Source organism: Maniola hyperantus, chromosome 3 (genome assembly GCF_902806685.2).
Source record: "Maniola hyperantus chromosome 3, iAphHyp1.2, whole genome shotgun sequence".
NCBI lineage: Eukaryota > Metazoa > Arthropoda > Insecta > Lepidoptera > Nymphalidae > Maniola > Maniola hyperantus.
The window spans coordinates 202641-227880 of NC_048538.1; the positions used below are offsets into that span (position 1 = coordinate 202641).

A 25240-nucleotide genomic window follows, 5' to 3' on the forward strand; every position below is an offset into this window, starting at 1 on the left:
GGAATAAGGTACTAACTGCTAACATACTGTAAGTTTTCAGATTTTTCAGAGTTAGGGTTTAGAAGATAAACGGGCTGTAACTTGAAGTGACGTTATAGAGCCATTTCTTTGTATAATTTTCAGTTTGTGGGTCTATTTGTTAGGCGGCACCGCCGGTATGGAAGAATCATTAAATTTAAATTAATTAAATTAAGAATCAATAAAGTAACGACGTCACACTAATACCAGTGTGAGGCGCGATCGATGAACTGAAGTACCTAGTGTCCACGCGACAGCTCGAGATGGCAATCGGGGCGGAGACGCCTCGCTCACCCGCACACCCCTGCGCTATCCCGGTGCGGGATAACACGAGTGCCGTGCGGGTGTGCGGGGCGTCCCACCGCCTCATACCCCGATTGCTATCTCAACCTGTCGCATACTATAGGTACCTACTTAAACTTAGTTAATTTCTGCAATTTTTTGATGGTTTTGGGGGTTTTGATTATCAAAAAAATTAATGATTTAATTTTGATCTTTATTTTAATTCCTTAAATAAGATATTAACTAGGTACATCATGAATTTTTTTCAATTAAAAAAACCGGCCAAATGCGAGTCAGACTCGCGTACCGAGGGTGCGCTAGTTCTTGAAGTTAACTATACTTGTGACATGACAGCTAACCCACAGAGTTAAAATGGCGCGTGAGGAGTCATTGCCATAGGCAGCTGCGGGGAAGCGCATCGAGGTGCGCAGATATTTCCGACGAGTTGTACAACAATGAATGCGAAAACATAACAAAACCACAACACATTTAGATATTTCTATGTTGTATCATTTAATTTAATGAAAAAAAGTCAGTCAGCGGCGAGCGGCGAGCGGCGAGCGGCGAGCGGAGAGCGGAGAGCGGAGAGCGGCGAGCGGCGAGCGGCGAGCGGAGAGCGGAGAGCGGCGAGCGGAGAGCGGAGAGCGGAGAGCGGAGAGCGGAGAGCGGCGAGCGGCGAGCGGCGAGCGGAGAGCGGAGAGCGGCGAGCGGAGAGCGGAGAGCGGAGAGCGGAGAGCGGCGAGCGGCGAGCGGAGAGCGGAGAGCGGCGAGCGGAGAGCGGAGAGCGGAGAGCGGCGAGCGGCGAGCGGAGAGCGGAGAGCGGAGAGCGGAGAGCGGAGAGCGGAGAGCGGAGAGCGGCGAGCGGCGAGCGGAGAGCGGAGAGCAGCGAGCGGCGACAGAAGTGAAGACTACACTACACTTTAAACCAAGGCGAGCGCCACGTCCCGTCACGTCACGACACGCCACGGCGCGTCGCGCCACGCCACGTCCCGCAAGTCACGCCACGTCCCGCAAGTCACGCCACGTCACGCACGTCACGCCACGCCGCGTCACCGGTGACGCAACACTCAACAGCTCAATAAGTACTGCCCCTTCAACAATCACTCAGCCTGACTAAAGTTTTCACTTCAACAATAAGTATGATTTCAAACCCATTCACTAGTGGCGTAGTTTGTTGGTAACGAATGATACACGTCGTTACAACTAACAAACCCATTCACTAGTGGCGTAGTTTGTTGGTAACGAATGATACACGTCGTTACAACTAACAAACCCATTCACTAGTGGCGTAGTTTGTTGGTAACGAATGATACACGTCGTTACAACTAACAAACCCATTCACTAGTGGCGTAGTTTGTTGGTAACGAATGATACACGTCGTTACAACTAACAAACCCATTCACTAGTGGCGTAGTTTGTTGGTAACGAATGATACACGTCATTACAACTAACTAGATGTCGTCAACATCAAGCGAGTGTACCATTCTCGGTTTCCTCGCGCACGCGTCTTCGTTCCGCGCCACGTCTTGCGGCGCGGCGGGCGAGGCGGCGGGCGAGGCGCCGGGGGAGGCGGGCGGCGAGGCGCGGGGCGAGGCGCCGGGGGAGGCCGACGGCGCGTCGGGCGCCGGCGTGGTGGCGCGGCGCGCGCGGCGGCGCACGCGGCGGCGCACGCGGCGCGGCGGCGGCGGGCCCTCGTCCAGCGCGTCCAGCAGCGCCAGCGCCCGGCGCTTCACGCCGAGCAGAGCGCCTTCACCGCCGGTGTTCACGTCGGCGTCCACGGCATCCGGCGCAGCGTGGGTGTTGTCCTCCGTGTCCTGGGGCTTAGTCTCCGTGTTGAGATCATCTCGGTCGGGAAGGGAGCCCCTGTGCAGTGCGACGTCGGCACTGAAGGATGTGGATGTGATGGTTTTCTCCTCGGGCCGAGACTCCTCGGCTTGGATCGGAGCATCAGCAACTTGACTCGTCAGGTTTTCTGCTTGTGGTTCTGGTAAGGGAATGACTCTGGAACAAGTAACATATACCATGTGTCAGAACTAAGAGAAACGGACTGACATACATACATACATATCGTACAGTATCGTGTCACAGGCGCACAGCTCCCACTGTGCTTCTACAATCTAGATATTGGTATGCAAGTTCTCTCTTTACAATAGACCCCCCCCCCCCCCTTCAATGGAAAGTTTAAATCTTGATCTGCATGAACAGTCGTGGGAAAAAGCTTGTTTTTTGAAAGAATTCCTAACACTATTTAAAGTAACGAAGTTGGAAATCATGCAACTCCAAGTCTACAGGTAAGTCAATATACATCATCATCCATATTCACAAACGTTTTTCAACTTCCAAAATTTACTAATAAAATAGGTTACTAATAACCATTAAAGCATCCAAACGAGTGTTATAATGTTGTACTGAATTTCATTATAACACTCCTGTGAAAAAGAGAGTGCTATACTGCTGGCATAAATCTGTCTCGTTATGCCAGCAGCATAGCGCTGTCTCTTTTTCACAGGAGTGTTATAATGAAATTCAGTACAACATTAAAACACTCGTTTGGATGCTTTAATGGTTATTAAGATATTGGGTGTTTTAATGTTGGCAATAAGCTAACTGTTTCAGAATCTTTTATAGAGAATTTAAAGCATGGATGTAAATAATAAAATTTGGAGGCCCCGGAGCCTCTCCTGGTGACTTTCAAAAGATCTGCGTTCAATGAGGACACAAGTATGAAGTAGATACATAACAGTATTCTAAAAAAAAAACTATAGCATCTTTAAAATTCATCAGCACTGTAATAATGGAAAGAATTTTAGTACTCACTCGACGAGCTCCCCGGCGCGCAGCAGGCGCAGCGGCTCGGCGCGCGGCAGCAGGTGGCCGCCCACGCGCAGGCAGAAGGCGCCGCGCAGCGCGAACTGCCGGCGGAGGCGCCGCTGCAGCCAGCGCACGCGGCGCGCGGGCCGCACGAGCACGAAGGCGCGCGCGCGCACGTCGCTGAAGTACCGGCGCAGGCAGACGCTCACGCGGAAACTTGACGAGTCCGACAGTTCTGATGCATCCGAACCGGTTGAACTGCTGTGTGCTGACGAGAACATGACTCCCGATTTCCGAACTATAAAGTGTAACTTTTTACTTTAAGGCATCTAAACCAAGGAATATACCACCGACCAGGAAAAACTGATCTGAAACTGAACATGACGTGCTGAACTTAATATTAAGAAAATTCATTTGCATTTTGCATATTCTCTTTGAATTCATTTAAAATCCTTTTTTTTTTTTTTTTTTAATTTTTTTTACGGCCCTGGATAACAAGTCTTTTAAGGCCTTTTTAAAATTCTCCAAAATGCAGACCAAAGAGTATATACTTAAACGTTTTAAGAGACCGGTAGACTAGTATGAAGTATCTGTGGCCCGCACCGACAGAAATGTGGCCCGGTCTATCATACAAAACCGAAAATGTATGCCTGGAATGCATGCTTCAATACCAGCACTATAACACTAACACTGTTAGAAAGACAATACTGCCAACACTACCAAACAAGTAGCTCTACTAAATTTCTTCCTAACTTTTTTCTTTGAAATTGGGTATTTTACGTAGATAGAGCAATAAAGGTAGATTCAGGAACGTTTGCTTTCTCATTCGCACTAAAAAGAGAGCACAGATAAAGTTACTAATGTGATAAACAGAGACGCAGCTAACCTATTTTTTGTCCCTTATCGTGTAACTGGTTTTTTCAAGAATACATACAAGTTGCAAAACAAACTTTGAGAATTCGTGGCGTAATTGTATTTGTCATGAGTTATTTACTTGTTTTCACATAAAAAACGTTTAATACAAATATTGTTGATCGGTTAATACAAATATTGACTACTAAACAATGATAATAAATTGTCGTGTTATTCATCGTTACGTCGTGCTATCGCTATCTCATACGCGGTTACACAGTACTTACATCTACCTATTATTCTATCTACGGTATGTTACTTCTTTTGAATTTGATAAATATTATTACTTTATTATAAACTAGGATAAAATAATGACGTACTCTGAAAAAAAATATTAAAATCCAACAAAGATTTATAAAGTTACAGGCATTTTAATTTTGGAGTGGGAGGGTCTTCTATCCCTTTCTCGCAAAACGAAAATTTGTATGAAACCGCACGAGGCTACTATGGCGTTAGTCAAAATGACGTCATAATTCTATATCACTATCTCTGTCTAATCAGAAATATTTAAATGCTTATAACTTTTTTATTATTTGATCGATTTAATTAGTTTTTTCAGTTTACGTCATTATTTTTATCCTAGTTTATAGTGAAGTAATAAAAAATTGGAGACAAATACCCAATTCAATAGGTTTAAAATAAAATAACAAAAACAGAAAAGTTACTGCAAGATGACTTTTATTTTAATAAATTATAATAATTTCTTTCTTTTGACCCCAATATCTTATATATCTTATCTAGAGCCTCAATATTTTATAATAGAGTCACAGAGAATCAAAGAACTTAGCATAGCGTAGCATGTACTAGTTACTACTACGGTGTATTCCTATGTCGATGCAGAGAATAAACTGATTTATGATTTATCATTCTGTGGATGCTGGTGTGTCCATTTCAGGCATCCGTGCATACAAAAATTATGCTATACGAAGCTTCGCCTGCCTGAAGCACACCAAAAACCAACTAGGTACTAAAAAACTAAACTAAACTAAACTCCAAAAACTAAAAAGTGACCACAGCCGACTACCGAGTGACCAAAGAGTATGTAACCAGTAACCACTAGTGACAAAATAGAAATAGAATCTGTGGACAAAACACAAATTTGACAGATCATACTATTGAATTATTATTATTTTCATCAATTTTCATTATTTAACGAACTTCTTTTGCTACTTTGCTCTCGGAAAACTTTCGATTACATCTAGAAATACGACAATTATTGTGCAAAACCAATCTCGCTTTTGCCATAGTCAAAGTAGTCGAGTGATTCAAATTAACTTTGGTAGTATCGGTAGTGCTGAGTGCAGCGTCGTGGGTCGTGTGATGGTGTAGCGCGTAGGACGGCGGGGCGCACGGCGCCAGCATGTCCAACGTGGAGAACGTGTGTCCGCAGGTGCTGCGCGGCGTGGCGCGCGAGGTGCGGCGCCTGGCCGCCAGCCCGCCCGCCGGCGTCAAGGTGCTGCTGCGCGAGGACGACCTCAGTGACGTGCACGCGCTCATCGACGGCCCAGGTCAGTGTCTCTTCCTAAATGTGGATGTACAATATTTCCTGCCGGCTACTGTACAATAATTGCCTGTTTACTGTCATAGCATCACCTACCATCAACAAGTCAGATGTTCGTCTGGCATGAGCTACTCAGTGGTAGGAGGTAACAGGACAGAGCACGGGTCAGACACTCGGCTGCAGGCAGCAGTGGTAGTTTCTTAAGGTGAAGCTATCGTTAAAGCAGTCAACATGATTGAGTAGGAAGATCACACTGGTTTGATGTATTTAATTCAGTGATAAATGAGTCGCCCGCCGGCGGACTGTGGACTCATGGATACTGGAGTGGAAGCTGGAGAGCAACAATGTGGGGTCGGTATCAAGTCTGTATGATGTGGGAACACCTTGTGTGATATTGATACATACCTAGTATCTTACATCAATCAAATATCTAAGAAATTGATCTGGATTCAAGTGGCGACTGCTCCCTGGATCATCCAGTAGCCGACCGCTCCCTGGATCATCCAGTAGCCGACCGCTCCCTGGATCATCCAGTAGCCGACCGCTCCCTGGATCATCCAGTAGCCGACCGCTCCCTGGATCATCCAGTAGCCGACACGCCGTACGCGGGCGGCGTGTTCCGCGTGCGCCTGGCGCTGGGCCGCGAGTTCCCCCATACATAACGCGGTGTGTCTGTTGCAGCCGACACGCCGTACGCGGGCGGCGTGTTCCGCGTGCGCCTGGCGCTGGGCCGCGAGTTCCCCCATACATAACGCGGTGTGTCTGTTGCAGCCGACACGCCGTACGCGGGCGGCGTGTTCCGCGTGCGCCTGGCGCTGGGCCGCGAGTTCCCGGCCGCGCCGCCGCGCGCATACTTCGTGACGCGCATCTTCCACCCCAACGTGTCGGCGGCGGGCGAGGTGTGCGTCAACACGCTGAAGCGCGACTGGCGGCCCGAGCTGGGGCTGGCGCACGCGCTGCTGGCCGTGCGCTGCCTGCTCATCGCGCCCAACGCCGACTCGGCGCTCAACGCGGAGGCGGCGGCGCTGCTGCGCGACCGCTACGACGCCTACTTCGCGCGCGCCAAGCTCTACACCGACATCCACGCGCGCGCCGCTGCGGGCGACGCGCGCGACGCCGCGCCCTCCGCCGCGCCGCGCGCCAAGCGCTCGCGCCGCGACCCGCCCGCCCGCCGCATCCTCAAGCGCTTATGAGGCGCCGCGGCGCTCTCCGACACTTATGTATTTATTTTGTATTAAATAATGTCAAATATTACTGATGCACTTTACTATGCTCCTCGTCCAATTCAATCCAAATTCTAATCACTTTCAATCGGTGAGCAAAAACGCCTTTTGCTTCCCGGTTTCAGAACTTGGGCAGCAAAGGTTTGAGCTAGGGAGGGGAAAGTAACCTACCTAGTAGAGATTGTATGATTTTTACTACCATTTTCCCTAAAAACTACTGGGCTAGGGTGATTTTGACCTCAAATACCTCTACCTCGGGTTGGTCGTGGGACCTTCATCAGTACACTTGGAGCTCCAACTCCTCGACCTGATGCCGCCCGGGTCCTGCCTGCACGAGTACATAGATTACAACCCGAGGCAGCCTGCCCTACATCTCGGGTGTTCATAATGTTAAATTTTGACTTGTTAAATAACAATTAAAGGAAGGAAAAATCAAACTCACATTTGAAAAATAATGACTTCCTATTATTTAATAGTTACAGACAAAAATATAGTAATTAGTTCCCAGTCTAGCTCTTACATTACCCTGTGAGGCCTGAGCCCGGGCCGACGACGCGCCGCGCGTCGTTTGCCCAATGCCCATAGTTTAACGTTCGATAGCGTTAACATCTGCATCATTTTGAGAAAAACGAGTGGCTCGCTCGATACCGGCTGCTGTCGTTTGGTGTAGGACGGCGACCGCACGCGGCGCGCAGCTGTCGGCCGTCGCAGAGGCCTCGAGTTGCGGCGAAGGGCGAGGACTGCGAGACAGCTGTCGCCATGTCGCAGTCCTCGCCACTCGAGCACGAGTCGGACAAAGTACTGGAGTAGGTACACCACATCGTCGTCAGTGGTCGCGCTTGTCGTGCAGCGGCAGGTCCTCGGGGCGCGCGGCGCGCGGCGCGGGCGGCAGCAGCACGTGGCGGTGCAGCAGCGCAGCCAGCGTCGCGCCGCCCAGCGGCCCCACCCAGTACACCTGCACGTCGCGCGGAGTGACAATTATTAGTTCATAAGAAAAAGTTATTTAAAAAAAATATAGGTATTAGGTATGTAACTATATAAATAAAAAAAATTACAAAAAAAATAAAAACCGACTTCAATACCTAGCCACAAACACTAAAAATTAAAAAATATTTTAATTTATTACCAAATATATTATGTATATGTCGGAGAACAGGAGGATGGCTGATAATAATTATTCATCTTTAGCCGACATCAGAAGGTAGTAATTAATAAGTAGGTACTTTAATCCATGTTCTTTACAAATAGTTCTCAGTAACGTATCGCACATGGAAACCATCAACGTAACACAACCAGATCACCCTAACCTAACCCTACCTATGGTCGCCTCCAACCACCCCTCACAGCGACCCCTCACCTCACTCTAAACTAGCTAACCTAAGCTAAACACTACATCGTGTGATTAGGGCGCAATTGCTATTGCAACCTCTCAATCAAGTCACGACCTACTCCGTTATCTAATCATCTCAAGGTAATCAATCACAACGTCATGAACGCTCTTAAAAGGATCATTGCATCGACTCTCTTACGATCTAAACCAGATCTTATAATTGACTTCTCATTACTAATTCAGAATATCGCAATAGCTCTACCTTCTCCACTCTGTGCACATCTGCATACAGAACACCATAGCATCGTGCGCCACACGCGCCACGACTACTATATCCACCCAAATAAGCGATCACAACAGAAACCAGGTAGAATGTAAGCTATTCGATCTCATGGGCAACTCATTGTCTAATCCATTTCAACATTACACGAGAGTCATCAATGATTCTTTACCAACCGGGTTATACGATTCTAAAGCGGGTACCTACTATCAAAGTTAACTTCAAGTTACTATCACACTAAACTATCACTTCAAACTAATCATTATCTCAACTGCCGGTATATCTCCAATTACACTCTAAATCACTAGCGTCTGCAGAAATAACCTTAACGGATGTCCTTATAATAATCTATCCACTGAGCCAAACGTTAACTCACGAATTACTCTAATATTCACCAATAATTAGTATTCCATATTCGTCAAACAACTACGCGAACATTATTAATAGTGCTTTGCAGACAAAGTCACCGGATGGCACTAGATGTTACGATTTAACACAATGTACATTAGCATCGAACAATTACTGTTCTAACTATATCACAATCACCGAATTAAATATCACGATTAAGAAACTACCTACCTATCTCAAAGAATAATAATTAGCTAAGCTATAATCTGATACTTAATTAATTTAACGCGAGAGAAAATTGTGAACGACAACAAAATTCGTGCGTGTCAAAAGTCCAAGTCCAACTCTGACAACTAAAATAAAGATGGCTACCTTCCGTAGAGTAAAACTCATACGTTTCTTTTCACGGAGTCTACAGACAGTAAGAACTCTTTCAATATCGACCCTCCAATATATACAAGAGTTAATATAGTTCCATAATAATACTTTTTGGTGCCGGTGCCTTCATATTTTTATGAGACTCCACAATGGCACCTCATTGGCACCGACCCCAAAAAATATTATTATGGAACTATATTATTAACTCTTGTATACATAATATATTCGGTAATAAATTAAATTATTTTTTAATTTTTAGTGTTTGTGGTTAGGTATTAAGGTCGCTTGCATTCATTTTCTTATTTTCGAAGTTACAGGGGACACACACACACACACATTTTACCACTTTGGAACTGTCTCTCGCGCAAACTATTCAGTTTAGAAAAAAATTATATTAGAAACCTCAATACTTATCATTTTTGTAGACCTATCCATAGATATCCCATACGTGCGAAGCTGCGCGACGGGTTGAGGCTGGCGCCCGTCATGGCGCCCTGCGCACGGGACGTATCGTCAACAAAAGGTAGTTACCCAGTGGTGCTGGAAGGAGCCCTGCAGCAGCGCGGGCGCGAAGCTGCGCGCCGGGTTGAGGCTGGCGCCCGTCATGGCGCCCTGCGGACGGGACGTATCGTCAACAAAAGGTAGTTACCCAGTGGTGCTGGAAGGAGCCCTGCAGCAGCGCGGGCGCGAAGCTGCGCGCCGGGTTGAGGCTGGCGCCCGTCATGGCGCCCTGCGGACGGGACGTATCGTCAACAAAAGGTAGTTACCCAGTGGTGCTGGAAGGAGCCCTGCAGCCAGTGGCGGATTTGCAGTCTTGGCCGCCCTAGGCCCCAGGATTTCGTAAGTACCAGCCGCTCCTTTCTCAACACCCATTAATCATAGTCGTAGCTATGAGTTGATTGGGGAGGGGGGAGGGGGGGGGGAATAAAAATGTTTCTTTTGATTTGTCAGTAAAATACAATCCAATGATAAATAGGAGCGCAAGCGGAGCAGGCGCAATTTTTTTTGTTGTTAAAAAAAAGTGATTTTTGTCATGATTGGCCGCCTCTAATATCTAGCCGCCCTAGGCCCGGGCCTACTGGGCCTTATAGCAAATCCGCCACTGCCTGCAGCAGCGCGGGCGCGAAGCTGCGCGCCGGGTTGAGGCTGGCGCCCGTCATGGCGCCCTGCGGGGGGGGACATAGCGTTAGGTGACATCTACTAGGACGACGACTTGCAAGTCCCTACCAGCTGAGCATCGCACCAACGCGCGTCAAACCCTACATACCAAATTTCAATCTTCTAGGACTTCTGGAAGTACCCTAACATTTTTGACTACGAATAATTATTATGATGATCATCAGTGAGTCACGGAATCCACGTATTTCAGGTATCAATAAATCTGAAACCATAAAAGCTAGATACTTAGTACGTTTAATAAGTTTGCTGAGAACACCTTATCTTTCTAGCGTCATCCAGACCGAAGCTATGAGTGCTCGAAAATACAACGAAACGCTTCGAGAAAAGGTACGTCCGTTAGTTTGGCTCGTGTTGGCGGCCCGGGCCTGTCGCCTGTCGCCTGTCGCCTGTCGCCTGTCGCCTGTCGCCTGTCGCCTGACAACGTCGCGCGTCGGTCGTGGAGCCCGCTGCCCGTCTAAGCCTTTTGTACATATTGTATGTAGAAACTGCTGCTTGCAATGATTTGCGTAAACAGAGAATCTAAAAAGCACAAAGCGAAATGTGATAGATATGTGAACATCAACGCACAGCTCAAACTGCCGCGTGCCGCGTGCCGCGTGCCGCGTGCCGCGTGCCAGACGGATCGGGCTGTTGCTTGGCATGTAGCTATTATGACGTAGACACCCGCTAAGAAAGGATTTTTGAAAGTTCACTCTCCGAGGGGGTAAACTAGGGGTTTGAGGGTGGACAGGTGGGGTGGGGTGGGACTCACGCCCGCGAACACGAGGCCGGCGATGGTGAGGCCGAACTTGACGGAGAGCGCGGGGTCGTCGCGGCCCGCCTCGTGCGCCGCCCACAGCGCGCAGCACAGCAGCGCCAGCGCGCCCGTCAGCAGCGCCTCCACCAGCGCGGCCGCCGCCGGCGACACGCTCCCGGGCAGCGTCACCCCCGCGCCCACGCCGGCCGGCGCCAGCAGCGCCAGCGCGCCCGCGCCCAGCAGCGCGCCCGCCAGCTGCGCCAGCACGTAGGCGGCGGCGGCGCGCGCGGGCAGCCGGCCCGTCAGCAGCGCCGCCAGCGACACGGCGGGGTTCATGTGCGCGCCCGACGCCGGCCCGAACGCCTCCACGTTGAGCAGCACCACGAAGCCGAACGCCCAGGCGGGGTGCGCCAGCGGCACCGCCTCGTCGCCCGCGGGCAGCAGCGACGCCACGCCCAGCAGCACGAGCAGCGCCGTGGCCAGCAGCTCGGCCAGCAGCGCGCGCCACCAGCGCCGCGCCCAGCCGCGCGCGCCGCCCGGCCCCGCTGCGGGACACCAGCAGCACACGTCAGTATACACACAGGACAGATGTTCACAAAGAGGTCGGTCCGTGAACACCATACAACCGACAATCCAAGTCATCATATAATGTAGTGTGTAGTGTCTGTGTGTTATATAAGGAATGTTCAACTGTATTTTAAGTGAGTAATATGCGAACCATGCATCGTCAAGTTCAGACGTGGTTTAATAAGCTGTACCACGCTCACCACATGGCGACCTCTGCCAGTCGCGTGCGCCGGCTGTGCACTGTGCACTGTGCACTGTGCAGTGTGGCACGGCAGGGCCACCTACTCCGGGCGCATAATTAAGTAAAATACAGTTGAACATTCCTTATATTAGGCTAACACACAACAAGGAATGTTCAACTGTATTTTAAGTTACTAATATACGGACCTTCGTCAAGTTCAGACGTGGTTTAATAAGTTCTACCGACTACCACGCTCACCACAATAATACCAATGCGAAGGTTCTGTCTGTGCGTCCGTCCGTCGCGCCGTTAGTGTGCGCACTTGAGAATCGACATTGCGTAAATAGTATATGTTATTTAAATAATAAACAGCAGCTCATCGACATCGACGCGCGACGCCGGAAAGCGAGTGATCACCTAATGTTCGTGCTACTTACATATTCATGAAGACTAGACTTTGTAATTAATTACTATTAAACTAGCCCTAGGTGCCCCCTGCTTCGATCGCGTGCTGTGTAATTGTTCAAAAATCCGCGGGAACTTTTGATTTTTCGGGATAATAGGTAAATATCCCAGGTCCGTCTCCACCTTGGACGATTTAACCTATGGACTTGTAACGCGCCTAATATTACGAATAAAAATTTCTGTCACTTTTGGTGCGGGACGAGGAAACACTACATAGACAACTTGACACACTCACTCAACAAAGTTTTGTGTCATTATTAACACACACATATCTAAATCTTCAACACTACTACATTTTACGCACACTAATAAGTTATATACATCAACATACAAAGACATTACGAGTGTAAGACAGTCAAATTGATTTGCGATGCTACCGTATCGATATTTTAAAATATATCGATAGTTTTTCAGAAACAAAAGTAGAAATAAGAATTTATTACTCGTATTTAATTACTTAAAACCAGTGTTTGGTCAGCGTAGCGTATTCTTGCATACATTCACCTCACTTAATAGGTAATTATCCCAAAAACTAATAATGCAACGTAAAAATAAGAAAAATATTTATTTAAAAAATATGCACATACTTTTTTACTTATTTTATATCATTTTTAATCTTTTGTATTTTTTTATATAACGAAATTTTCATTTAAAATTTCGATAGTGAAAATGTGCTTATTAATGACTTATATTATTATATAATACAAAATAAACCTGACCGCGCAAAAACCTACCAAACATAATTAGTAGGTATATCAATCAATAAAATGTTTTTTTCTTTCCAATCAATCATTTATTTATTGCACATTGGGTTTACATGGTAATTCCAATATGGTGTACTCTTTGTCCAAAAAAATTAAATGTAAGTTATTAAATATTACACGTATTGCCCTTACAAATTAGCAATGCAAAAATTTTCTCAATACCTGCCGCTTTTACCCCACAGCAAAATTCCATAAGACAGATATGATACTATGAAAATAAATTAGTAAACACACACGGTGGCCTCTTCTATTTTTAACACGTCATTATTTACCATTAGGTTAATGTTATGTATATTCTTGGCGATTCTCTCTGTAAAAATATCGAAATCTGTAAAAATAAAACGATTATGATAAATTATTACCTTATCCTCATCCTTGAGAAAGGTACACCTTTTAGCTACAAATTACCCAGTTCAGAGACACCCTACCCCGTTTCTCGCCTATCACTAAAATTGCGTTGCTTTAATATTTTTTTAAATGTATTAAGTACGTGAAATCACAGAAATCGACCAGTTTTATTACAAGTATAGGTAGCGAAAAAATTGTGGTAATTAATAATAACTATTCTTTACTTGACTTGAAGACGGTAATTTAGTCGTTAATAATAAAGAAAATGTTTTCATCGATATCGATAATCGAACCGCAATCACTATCACATGATTCTTAAAAATCGAACCTTATGTCCTATGCAATTAAATCTAATACTGAAAAATTTGGTAAAAATAACACAATAGTCTCGTGGGGAGTGCGGTATACTATAGACGGAGAGCCAGGGCCCAAAATACTGTTTGAATTTACTAAGGCTAATTTTTTTATAGTTCATTAGAATGGTTGCGTACACAAACATACTGCGGTCAGTCAAGTGAACCTGAGAACAGTGACTCAGGTGCGCTATCAAAGGTGTCGTACCTGCGAGGTAATAAAATGAATTTACTAAGGCTGAAACTTGTTATATAACTTGTATATTGCATATAAATAAAAGTTGTAATGGTTAGTCAGCAGAATATGGGGACAGAGCTGGTCAGTATGCGCAAAAAATTAGCCTTAGTAAATTCAAACAGTTTTTTGGGCGCTGGCTCTCCGTCTTTAGTATACCGCACTTCCCACGAGACTAGTGTTATTTTTACTACTACGTAATTTCATGCTGTTCACGCGTATTCAAATTTTAACCTAATTTGTATATAACGAGGGTTGCAATTGTTTAGAAAAAACAAAATATAGTCTCGTGAGAAGTGTGACTCGTTTCTACCGAATTATTACGTACTCAATTACTGAATCGGTAAAGTTCTCGATTGTTATTTTATTATAATAATTTATGTAATTTAATTTATAGAAAGCGTTTATTACACCAAAAATACTTACTTATGAAATGAAATTCCATCTTTTTGTAAATTTGATGTGTTTGATTTGTTCTTGCACTCACTAACGGCACAAACAGGCATTTTTCACCCAGCGTGTAAGACGTCGTCACACATCGAAAACGATTCTGACAATGACAAAATCGATTCCGCAAACAGTGTTTATAAACGCAGTGGATTAAAAATCCATTACTATTGACAGAGGGGAATAATCATGCGAGGCGCGTCCTTAGGTTAGATCGTCCAAGGTCTCCACCTACGGGCCCGGGGTGCGCCAATCGCACCAATATATATCCCAGGTCCGTCTCCACCTACGGGCCCGGGGTGCGCCAATCGCACCAATATATATCCCAGGTCCGTCTCCACCTACGGGCCCGGGGTGCGCCAATCGCACCAATAAACATTCAATTCCAAACTTGCAATGGATTTTCCACGGACTAGATATTCCCTTATCTGTGGGATTTTCAATAAGGTTTTCGTGACGATATCGTAGGTACATCGGCAATGACAACTTTGAACATACTTCGACGTCTCAAAGCTTCACCCCGAGCTCCGCTCTGCCCTGTGCTCCCCCGCCGCCGCCGCCGCCGCCGCCGCCGCCGCCGCCGCCGCCGCCGCCGCCGCCGCCGCCGCCGCCGCCGCCGCCGCCGCGTCCATCCGTGGCACATGACAAGTTTGTTTGTACACGCTACACAGTAGCAGTAGTATCTATTCGGCGGCGCAAGATACATTGAGCCCACGAACAAATAGACTCGTGTCTCGTCCCCTCACTAACTCGAAAAGGGCGCCATTGCTGTGCATTCGCTAAAGCCAGTGAGCGAGAGTCGTTTTTGCTCAGCCAGTGAGCGAGAGTTGTTTTTGCTCAGCCAGTGAGCGAGAGTCGTTTTTGCTCAGCCAGTGAGCGAGAGTCGTTTTTGCTCAGCCAGTGAGCGAGAGTCGTTTTTGCTCAGCCAGTGAGCGAGAGTTGTTTTTGCTCAGCCAGTGAGCGAGAGTCGTTTTTGCTCAGCCAGTGAGCGAGAGTCGTTTTTGCTCAGCCAGTGAGCGAGAGTCGTTTTTGCTCAGCCAGTGAGCGAGAGTTGTTTTTGCTCAGCCAGTGAGCGAGAGTCGTTTTTGCTCAGCCAGTGAGCGAGAGTCGTTTTTGCTCAGCCAGTGAGCGAGAGTCGTTTTTGCTCAGCCAGTGAGCGAGAGTCGTTTTTGTTCAGCCAGTGAGAAAAAGTGTTTTGAATTTAGAACGTTCTAGATTGGCATTTCTTTAATTAGTTGTTTCAAGAATCGTTCGGTAACTAATATAATAGGTAATTTTATATTTTGGATTTAAAAAGGGATAGACAATTCTATTCTTTCTAATGAATAAATTTAAATCTAAATTAAAAGTAAAAAAACATTAAACTAAAACTAAAATAAAAAACCGGCCAAGTGCGAGTCAGGCTCGCGCAATGAGGGTTCCGTACTACAGGCGTATTTTTTCGACATTTTGCAGGATAATTCAAAAACTATGATACATAAAAATTAATAAAAATCTGTTTTAGAATGCACAGGTGAAGACCTTTCATATGATACCCCACTCGATATAGTTAACTTACTTAGAAAATTGAAAATACTAATAAATTAGTTTATGACCACAATTTAATTTTTTTTGTGTGGTGCAACCCTAAATTCACGGTTTTCAAATTTTTCCCTAAATGTCAGCTATAAGATCTACCTACCTGCCAAATTTCATGATTCTAGGTCAACGGGAAGTACCCTGTAGGTTTCTTGACAGACCGACAGACAGACAACAAAGTGATCTTATAAGGGTTCCGTTTTTCCTTTTGAGGTACGGAACCCTAATAAAATTAAATCTAAAACGTCATCGAGACCACCGCAGCGAGGCATCGTACCCAAGATCCTGGCAGCATTACCCCTTTGAATGGCCAAACTAAAATTTATATTTTTACTTGTATTATTTATACCTACTCTCTTGTTTTTTCAGTCATAATACATAATGCAATTTGTTTTAACCATGTTAAATATTTTTTTAATAGACTTAATGAAAAGTGAATATTTTACACCACGCTTTAGACCAAAGCACTAGATATAAACTGAGACTATACCTAATACCTAATTAATGTAAAATGTATCGGAGGACGCAATCAATATACGCAGCTCCTCCCGCTCCGGTCTCCGGCAAATCTAAGTCATTCAATACCGTAAACTGCTGCAACTTTGCAAACTAAGCTCAACTTTGCCTATTTCTTTTCAATTACGATATCTCCCATTTGTTTAGTTTTTGTCTTATTTTCTATCCTTTGGTAGTATTGTACATCATTATAGCAACATATTTTTTATTTTTTAAAATGGTAGCTCTATGGTGGCTCCGTCAGTAGAGCAAACAGAGTCGGCGCGAGCGTGAGTTAATTTTTAGTGTCCTACAACTTTTACATTTTTATCCAGAAAAAAGGTGTTTTCGTGCAGTGATAACGTCCCAAGGTAAGAAAATACTGTTTATTTTCCGCACGGTTTGATATTTTTATGAAAAGGAGTCGACTTCGTTAAGATAAATTAGTAGGCAATGTTGCACAGTGTTATGGAAACTTGAGTGACACAACTTTGCCTGGGTCTAGGGTTGTCACTAGTCGCATTTTTATTAATTTAAAAAAGGTTTAAATAAAGACGTCTCCAACATGCTGTCTAGCTGCCTGTCTGTCTGTCACAAGCTGAATCTTGTGTACCATATACTTAATACATAGTTTATATTGAAATATTCACAGAATATGTGTTACTTACTATCATGGCAAATAATAGCAACTATAAATTTTAACAGCTCAAGAAGATAAACTAACAGCTTTGGTGGTGAAACCCTTAATCATCATCATCATCATCATCATCGACCAATAGACGACCACTGCTGGACATAGGTCTCTTGTAGGGACTTCCACACGCCACGGTATTGCGCTGCCTGAATCCAGTGGCTCCCTGCGACTCGTCTGATGTCGTCCGTCCACCTAGTGGGGGTCTTCTGGTGCGAGGTCGCCATTTCAGCACCTTGATACGCGATTCTAATGCGAACTTGACCAGTTTTTAAAATATTATTTAATAGAATAGAGCCTGTTTTCTTCTTATTTAATTTTCCTTCCAGACGTTAGGACAGTTCATAAGCATTTTCATAGCCAACTTAGTAATTTTGTCAATGTATTTAAGTAATCTTAATTCTATTGCAGCTATTTGAAAACATGGGAAACACTAAAAAACGAAGCAGGAGAAAACCAGGAGGAAGTTGCTGTAGATCTTACTTATACTTAACTAGCTTATGCCCGCGACTTCGTCCGCGTGAACTACACAAATTTTGAACCCCTATTTTACCCCCTTAGGGGTTGAATTTTAAAAAAATCCTTTCTTAGCGGATGTCTACGTCATAATAGCTATCTGCATGTCAAATTTCAGCTCGATCCGTCCAGTAGTTTGAGCTGTGCGTTGATAGATCAGTCAGTCAGTCAGTAGATTAAAGCCATAATTATATGAAACCTAACAGGATGAATAGGTATACCTACCAAATCATTTTTTTTTTAAGTTTTTAGTAAAGTAAAGTTTTTTTAAGTTACTATGTTGTGTTGTTGAATTACATACATGATTTTAGCTTTTAGAGAGAAGAAGACTTTAGTATTATTAGTATTATATTACCTTTATAATTAACGATATTTTTGTTTTATAATCTTATTTAAAGATAGTATTTTGTCTTCGAAACAAGTACCTAGGTACTTAAAAAATTTTTCGAACACAACATAATTTGAAAAGTCAATAAAAGTTTATTTGTTTTAATCTGTATTTTTTTTTGGCCCAGCCCTGGTGTTAACCATATTTTTGTATGGAAAGCTTATGGTACTACCTACAACTTTGCCTATTCGCTGTGAATAAAAAAATATCACTTTAATAGCAATAATTTGCCTGCCAGGGACAAGCGCGGTATCTCATACATACGGGAAAAAAGTATTGAAAAGATAAACATTTTATTTGTTGAGATATCCTTCTAGGCAAAGTTGAGTCTTTAACCTACATCTTTGCCTATGACTTTGAGTGCTTGTAATTTGTAAAAACTGCATAATTTAAAAAGATTTGGGTCTTATTTGGCAAGGTATAAGATCTATTTTTCTTCTAAAACTCATTAATAGCAATAAAAATAAATAGGTTCAGAGACACAAACCAAAAACGGCAAAATCCAGGCAAAGTTGCAGCATTTTACGGTATTTAAAATAAACAATTTGAACTTTGAATATTTAACAAAAAAGATTTGTAAGGTCTGTGATGTTATCGAAGTGTTATCAGTTCACAAGTCACAAGTCGAGGCGGGCGCCGAGCTGTGGGCGCTGTGGGCGCTGTGGGCGCCGACACAGAGCGTCACCGACACACGGATTTTATTTCGTCGGCTTTTTATATTTATAACAAACATCTGATTATAAATAGGAAGCCGTGCATCGACCGCGCGCCCCACGCCGGGCAGCGGTCGCCGGCCGAGTTCTGCGGTCCGCGTTCACTGGGACGTAGGGCGACGCGTGACGCGTGGTCTGTGGTCTCTGCACACGCCGTGGTTGGGCACCGAGTAGGGGTGCGAACTCCGAACTGTAGACTGGTGGTGGTCGGTGGACACCTCCCTTAACACCGAATTATTTTCATACGCACGTGGGCTTTTTAAACTTTTCTTGAATGGCGGAATTTAAAAGCTGTTGTCCCTCGCGCACATGCACTGCGGGGCTGGTACTGACCGTCGTCGTCGCTCGTCGGCATGTCGGTGTCGGCTGTGGGGCTGTGGGGCTGTGGGGCTGTGGGGCCGTGGGGCCGTGGGGTGCGCAGTGTGAGCAGCTGGTGAGCGGCAGCCGGGGGCGCGAGGCGACGTGTCGGGCGCCGCGCACGGACTGGCGGGCGGCGGCGGCGGCGGCGCGCGCTGCTCGCTGCTCGCGCGCTGCTCCTCTGCCCGCTGCCCGCTGCCGCCACGCCGATGTATAAAGTATAAACCACACTATCGACGATTTTCTTTGACCTGTGCCTACTGCCTACTGCCTACTGCCTACTGCCTACTGACGACGTTATTTGTGCACTAGTTTTCATTTTATTGGTTTGGTACAAGTTTAATGTTACGAATTACGATTCTGGTTACATTAGGTATGTATGTATGTATCTAGGAACCTCTGGATGAAGAATTGCAATTGAGTATCACACTTGGAGCCCGCGCCCGTGCCGTGCCGCCGCGCCCGTGCCGTGTCGCCGCGCCCGTGCCGTGCCGCCGCGCCCGTGCCGTGCCGCCGCGCCCGTGCCGTGCCGCCGCGCCCGTGCCGTGCCGCCGCGCCCGTGCCGTGCCGCCGCGCCCGCGCTTGTGCCGTGCCGCCTCCACTGCACTAAAAGGTTCTTTATGAAAGAAACTGTTCAATATTGGCTCGCTCGGTATCGTTGACCATTTACGATGATCCAAATATGGAATGAAGATATCCGTAGATAGGAAGGTAGGTAGCTCACATGCCAGACACATTTACGATGATCCAAATATGGAATGAAGATATCCGTAGATAGGAAGGTAGGTAGCTCACAAGCCAGACACATTTACGATGATCCAAATATGGAATGAAGATATCCGTAGATAGGAAGGTAGGTAGCTCACATGCCAGACACATTTACGATGATCCAAATATGGAATGAAGATATCCGTAGATAGGAAGGTAGGTAGCTCACATGCCAGACACATTTACGATGATCCAAATATGGAATGAAGATATCCGTAGATAGGAAGGTAGGTAGCTCACATGCCAGACACATTTACGATGATCCAAATATGGAATGAAGATATCCGTAGATAGGAAGGTAGGTAGCTCACAAGCCAGACACATTTACGATGATCCAAATATGGAATGAAGATATCCGTAGATAGGAAGGTAGGTAGCTCACATGCCAGACACATTTACGATGATCCAAATATGGAATGAAGATATCCGTAGATAGGAAGGTAGGTAGCTCACATGCCAGACACATTTACGATGATCCAAATATTGAATGAAGATATCCGTAGATAGGAAGGTAGGTAGCTCACAAGCCAGACACATTTACGATGATCCAAATATGGAATGAAGATATCCGTAGATAGGAAGGTAGGTAGCTCACAAGCCAGACACATTTACGATGATCCAAATATGGAATGAAGATATCCGTAGATAGGAAGGTAGGTAGCTCACATGCCAGACACATTTACGATGATCCAAATATGGAATGAAGATATCCGTAGATAGGAAGGTAGGTAGCTCACATGCCAGACACATTTACGATGATCCAAATATGGAATGAAGATATCCGTAGATAGGAAGGTAGGTAGCTCACAAGCCAGACACATTTACGATGATCCAAATATGGAATGAAGATATCCGTAGATAGGAAGGTAGGTAGCTCACATGCCAGACACATTTACGATGATCCAAATATGGAATGAAGATATCCGTAGATAGGAAGGTAGGTAGCTCACATGCCAGACACATTTACGATGATCCAAATATGGAATGAAGATATCCGTAGATAGGAAGGTAGGTAGCTCACAAGCCAGACACATTTACGATGATCCAAATATGGAATGAAGATATCCGTAGATAGGAAGGTAGGTAGCTCACAAGCCAGACACATTTACGATGATCCAAATATGGAATGAAGATATCCGTAGATAGGAAGGTAGGTAGCTCACAAGCCAGACACATTTACGATGATCCAAATATGGAATGAAGATATCCGTAGATAGGAAGGTAGGTAGCTCACATGCCAGACACATTTACGATGATCCAAATATGGAATGAAGATATCCGTAGATAGGAAGGTAGGTAGCTCACATGCCAGACACATTTACGATGATCCAAATATGGAATGAAGATATCCGTAGATAGGAAGGTAGGTAGCTCACAAGCCAGACACATTTACGATGATCCAAATATGGAATGAAGATATCCGTAGATAGGAAGGTAGGTAGCTCACATGCCAGACACATTTACGATGATCCAAATATGGAATGAAGATATCCGTAGATAGGAAGGTAGGTAGCTCACATGCCAGACACATTTACGATGATCCAAATATTGAATGAAGATATCCGTAGATAGGAAGGTAGGTAGCTCACAAGCCAGACACATTTACGATGATCCAAATATGGAATGAAGATATCCGTAGATAGGAAGGTAGGTAGCTCACAAGCCAGACACATTTACGATGATCCAAATATGGAATGAAGATATCCGTAGATAGGAAGGTAGGTAGCTCACATGCCAGACACATTTACGATGATCCAAATATGGAATGAAGATATCCGTAGATAGGAAGGTAGGTAGCTCACATGCCAGACACATTTACGATGATCCAAATATGGAATGAAGATATCCGTAGATAGGAAGGTAGGTAGCTCACAAGCCAGACACATTTACGATGATCCAAATATGAAATGAAGATATCCGTAGATAGGAAGGTAGGTAGCTCACATGCCAGACACATTTACGATGATCCAAATATGGAATGAAGATATCCGTAGATAGGAAGGTAGGTAGCTCACATGCCAGACACATTTACGATGATCCAAATATGGAATGAAGATATCCGTAGATAGGAAGGTAGGTAGCTCACAAGCCAGACACATTTACGATGATCCAAATATGGAATGAAGATATCCGTAGATAGGAAGGTAGGTAGCTCACATGCCAGACACATTTACGATGATCCAAATATGGAATGAAGATATCCGTAGATAGGAAGGTAGGTAGCTCACATGCCAGACACATTTACGATGATCCAAATATGGAATGAAGATATCCGTAGATAGGAAGGTAGGTAGCTCACAAGCCAGACACATTTACGATGATCCAAATATGGAATGAAGATATCCGTAGATAGGAAGGTAGGTAGCTCACAAGCCAGACACATTTACGATGATCCAAATATGGAATGAAGATATCCGTAGATAGGAAGGTAGGTAGCTCACATGCCAGACACATTTACGATGATCCAAATATGGAATGAAGATATCCGTAGATAGGAAGGTAGGTAGCTCACATGCCAGACACATTTACGATGATCCAAATATGGAATGAAGATATCCGTAGATAGGAAGGTAGGTAGCTCACATGCCAGACACATTTACGATGATCCAAATATGGAATGAAGATATCCGTAGATAGGAAGGTAGGTAGCTCACAAGCCAGACACATTTACGATGATCCAAATATGGAATGAAGATATCCGTAGATAGGAAGGTAGGTAGCTCACAAGCCAGACACATTTACGATGATCCAAATATGGAATGAAGATATCCGTAGATAGGAAGGTAGGTAGCTCACAAGCCAGACACATTTACGATGATCCAAATATGGAATGAAGATATCCGTAGATAGGAAGGTAGGTAGCTCACATGCCAGACACATTTACGATGATCCAAATATGGAATGAAGATATCCGTAGATAGGAAGGTAGGTAGCTCACATGCCAGACACATTTACGATGATCCAAATATGGAATGAAGATATCCGTAGATAGGAAGGTAGGTAGCTCACAAGCCAGACACATTTACGATGATCCAAATATGGAATGAAGATATCCGTAGATAGGAAGGTAGGTAGCTCACATGCCAGACACATTTACGATGATCCAAATATGGAATGAAGATATCCGTAGATAGGAAGGTAGGTAGCTCACAAGCCAGACACATTTACGATGATCCAAATATGGAATGAAGATATCCGTAGATAGGAAGGTAGGTAGCTCACATGCCAGACACATTTACGATGATCCAAATATGGAATGAAGATATCCGTAGATAGGAAGGTAGGTAGCTCACAAGCCAGACACATACATTCTTAGATAATTAGGAACTACTAAGGCACATTTTAGCGTTTAGACTACAGTACTTGTAGGTTTACTTAGGTACAGTCATAGGCCAAAACCCGTTTAGCACTTTAATGCTCGAACTCGTCTGCAGCTTGCACGGCGCGGCACGGCACGGCACGGCACGGCACGGCACGGCACGGCGGTGGGCAACTGGGCACGTCTGAGTATTTGTGTGGCGTGTTTATACAAAAAGGTCACAAGTGCGACTGGTTTTTGATGCAATAGTTCTGCGGAGTTGCTACTCGCTAGTCGAGTGTCGAGTGTCGAGTGTCGAGTGTCGAGTGTCGAGTGTCGAGTGTCGAGTGTTGTACACAAGTCCCCTGCAGCGACCGGTTCGTGGACTCGACTCGAAGTATACCTGCCGCGTGGTGAGTGGTGAGTGGTGACGGTAAGTGGTGATGGTGAGTGGTGACGGTGAGTGGTGACACCCTGGCTCGGCTGAACGTTGTGATGGCGGTAGGTGTAGATACCTACCTACACTACGGGTATCGAATTTCAATTCGCAGAACCAATTAGCTAACTACCTAGTACTTAATGAATTAAATAGAGCCGTGAACGTTTGACGAATACGACTAAATCTATCCGTCTTAACCCAAAATAGCAACATTATGCAGATTAAATGTTTTTATCGACGCAATCAAAATATCTTTGTATTGATTGGGTGAACGGCATTGATGTTAGTGACAAGCCCGTGTGTGTGTGTGTGTGTGTGTGTGTGTGTGTGTGTGTTGTGTGGGACAAGCCTGTGTGACGTGTCGTTATGCTAATGAGGAAATAGTGCCGTTATAGATCAATTGCTAGATTGGGCCGGGCTGGGCCGGGCTGGGCCGGGCTGGCGCGGCGACTCGCGCCAAGGTCCCAGCCCTTCTCTCGCTATTTCCGACAGATCTTATGTCTATCTACTTGTTTGTTATTTGTTTTTATTTTAATTAGCTTTGATGAAAAATTCTCATTGATACGTCTAAACATTGTGATGAATTCCTTCTCAAAAGTAGGAAGTAGGAAGGCACGCGCGGAGCTTCCCCGTAGCCGTCGAAGCCAAAGCTTTGCACTGCAGTCTGCGTGCGAGCAGCGGGGAGGCAGATCTCTCTCGACTGTAACGTTATCACGTTATCCACACAAATGAGAGTAGCTAGCTGCTGCGAGTAGGTGCAACTCCCAGCTTCCTACTTACAGCAAATCTCGTGAATGTCGAGATTGTACATATCGCTATGTACGTAGGTGCGCGAGGCTATGACGTCAGTTCGGAAGCTGCGGGAGGGGAGCCCCCCGCGGCTGATACAACGTATCGAGTGGATCTCGTGCGGTAAGTCGAGTAGGTACATAACATTGTATGACGTAGACATACAAGTAGAATTTGGCTAATTACTAGTTGGTGTTGCGCGTTTATCTGGTTATGTAAACGTTGTTGTTGCAGGCCCCTATCGCGGGGTCGCGGGGTCGCGGGGTCGCAGGGTCGCAGGGTCGCGGGGTCGCGCTCGGCGCGTAAGCTGCGACTATTGTCCATCGCGTTTGCTGCTTCGCTCGACAGCGGGTCGCTGCTGCAATGTGCAATGTGGCTCGCTCTCACTAGTGGCTAAACTGCACACTTGCAGCACGAGTGTTCTAATACCTCATTAGTAGTTATGTGGAGTTTCATACACTACCTACTTTATCTTAACTCATATTTGTCTCAACTCTTATACTTTTCTTGATAAATATTGCAACGAAAACCGCTGTAGTTTTAATAACTATTTAGTAAAATCCTTCGCAGTACCTATTCAGTGCCGACGATCTACTGAGCATGTACATTGTCCGCAACAATAACATTTTTATCAACAAAAATACAGTAGGTAGGTACTTAGTTAATTAATTATTTAGATAATTAAACGTGCACGGTATGCAGTGTGCGTGCCGCAGACGCGAGACGGCAACACCACTTGCCGCAGACGCGAGACGGCAACACCACTTGCCGCAGACGCGAGACGGCAACACCACTTGCCGCAGACGCGAGACGGCAACACCACTTGCCGCAGACGCGAGACGGCAACACC

At 45.3% G+C, this 25240-nt stretch overlaps 3 protein-coding genes across 4 annotated transcripts; 1 reads left to right on the plus strand and 2 right to left on the minus strand.

The window, feature by feature from the left end:
* Window positions 1–1751: 1751 nt before the first annotated feature.
* On the minus strand, window positions 1752–3554 carry Mst57Da (Male-specific RNA 57Da). The gene is made up of 2 exons (XM_069509684.1): window positions 3118–3554; window positions 1752–2301 (listed from the first exon to the last, which is right to left on the minus strand). The coding sequence occupies exons 1-2, from the start codon at window positions 3390–3392 to the stop codon at window positions 1752–1754; spliced, it is 825 nt and encodes a 274-aa protein (XP_069365785.1). The 5' UTR covers window positions 3393–3554.
* A 1528-nt stretch (window positions 3555–5082) lies between these two features.
* LOC117996389 (ubiquitin-conjugating enzyme E2 S) lies at window positions 5083–6778 on the plus strand. Its single transcript, XM_034984447.2, has 2 exons — window positions 5083–5531; window positions 6296–6778. Exons 1-2 carry the CDS (start codon window positions 5384–5386, stop codon window positions 6715–6717), a joined length of 570 nt encoding a protein of 189 aa, XP_034840338.2. The 5' UTR covers window positions 5083–5383; the 3' UTR covers window positions 6718–6778.
* A 412-nt stretch (window positions 6779–7190) lies between these two features.
* On the minus strand, window positions 7191–19237 carry LOC117996390 (lens fiber major intrinsic protein-like). Of its 2 annotated transcripts, none has more exons than XM_034984448.2 (4): window positions 19073–19236; window positions 11014–11543; window positions 9733–9813; window positions 7191–7702 (listed from the first exon to the last, which is right to left on the minus strand). In XM_034984448.2, the coding sequence occupies exons 1-4, from the start codon at window positions 19092–19094 to the stop codon at window positions 7574–7576; spliced, it is 762 nt and encodes a 253-aa protein (XP_034840339.2). In that variant the 5' UTR covers window positions 19095–19236; the 3' UTR covers window positions 7191–7573. The 2 variants fall into 2 exon arrangements, with proteins under 2 accessions (XP_034840339.2, XP_069365786.1); XM_069509685.1 differs by lacking the exons at window positions 7191–7702; window positions 9733–9813 and adding exons at window positions 9818–9880; window positions 10199–10249 and having other exon boundaries at window positions 19073–19237.
* Window positions 19238–25240: the final 6003 nt, after the last annotated feature.

Excerpts from the sequence above, each read along its gene's own strand:
- LOC117996390 (XM_034984448.2), bottom strand. The coding sequence starts at position 19,094 with ATGCCGACGAGCGACGACGACG. Across the intron at positions 11,544-19,072 it reads GCCGACGAGCGACGACGACG|CGGGGCCGGGCGGCGCGCGC; the intron begins GTCAGTACCAGC and ends GGTGTCCCGCAG. Across the intron at positions 9,814-11,013 it reads CCGGCCTCGTGTTCGCGGGC|GGCGCCATGACGGGCGCCAG; the intron begins GTGAGTCCCACC and ends TCCCGTCCGCAG.
- LOC117996389 (XM_034984447.2), top strand. The coding sequence starts at position 5,384 with ATGTCCAACGTGGAGAACGTGTGTCCGCAGGTGCTGCGCGGCGTGGCG. Across the intron at positions 5,532-6,295 it reads CGCGCTCATCGACGGCCCAG|CCGACACGCCGTACGCGGGC; the intron begins GTCAGTGTCTCT and ends TGTCTGTTGCAG.
- Mst57Da (XM_069509684.1), bottom strand. The coding sequence starts at position 3,392 with ATGTTCTCGTCAGCACACAGCAGTTCAACCGGTTCGGATGCATCAGAA. Across the intron at positions 2,302-3,117 it reads CGCGCCGGGGAGCTCGTCGA|AGTCATTCCCTTACCAGAAC; the intron begins GTGAGTACTAAA and ends TACTTGTTCCAG.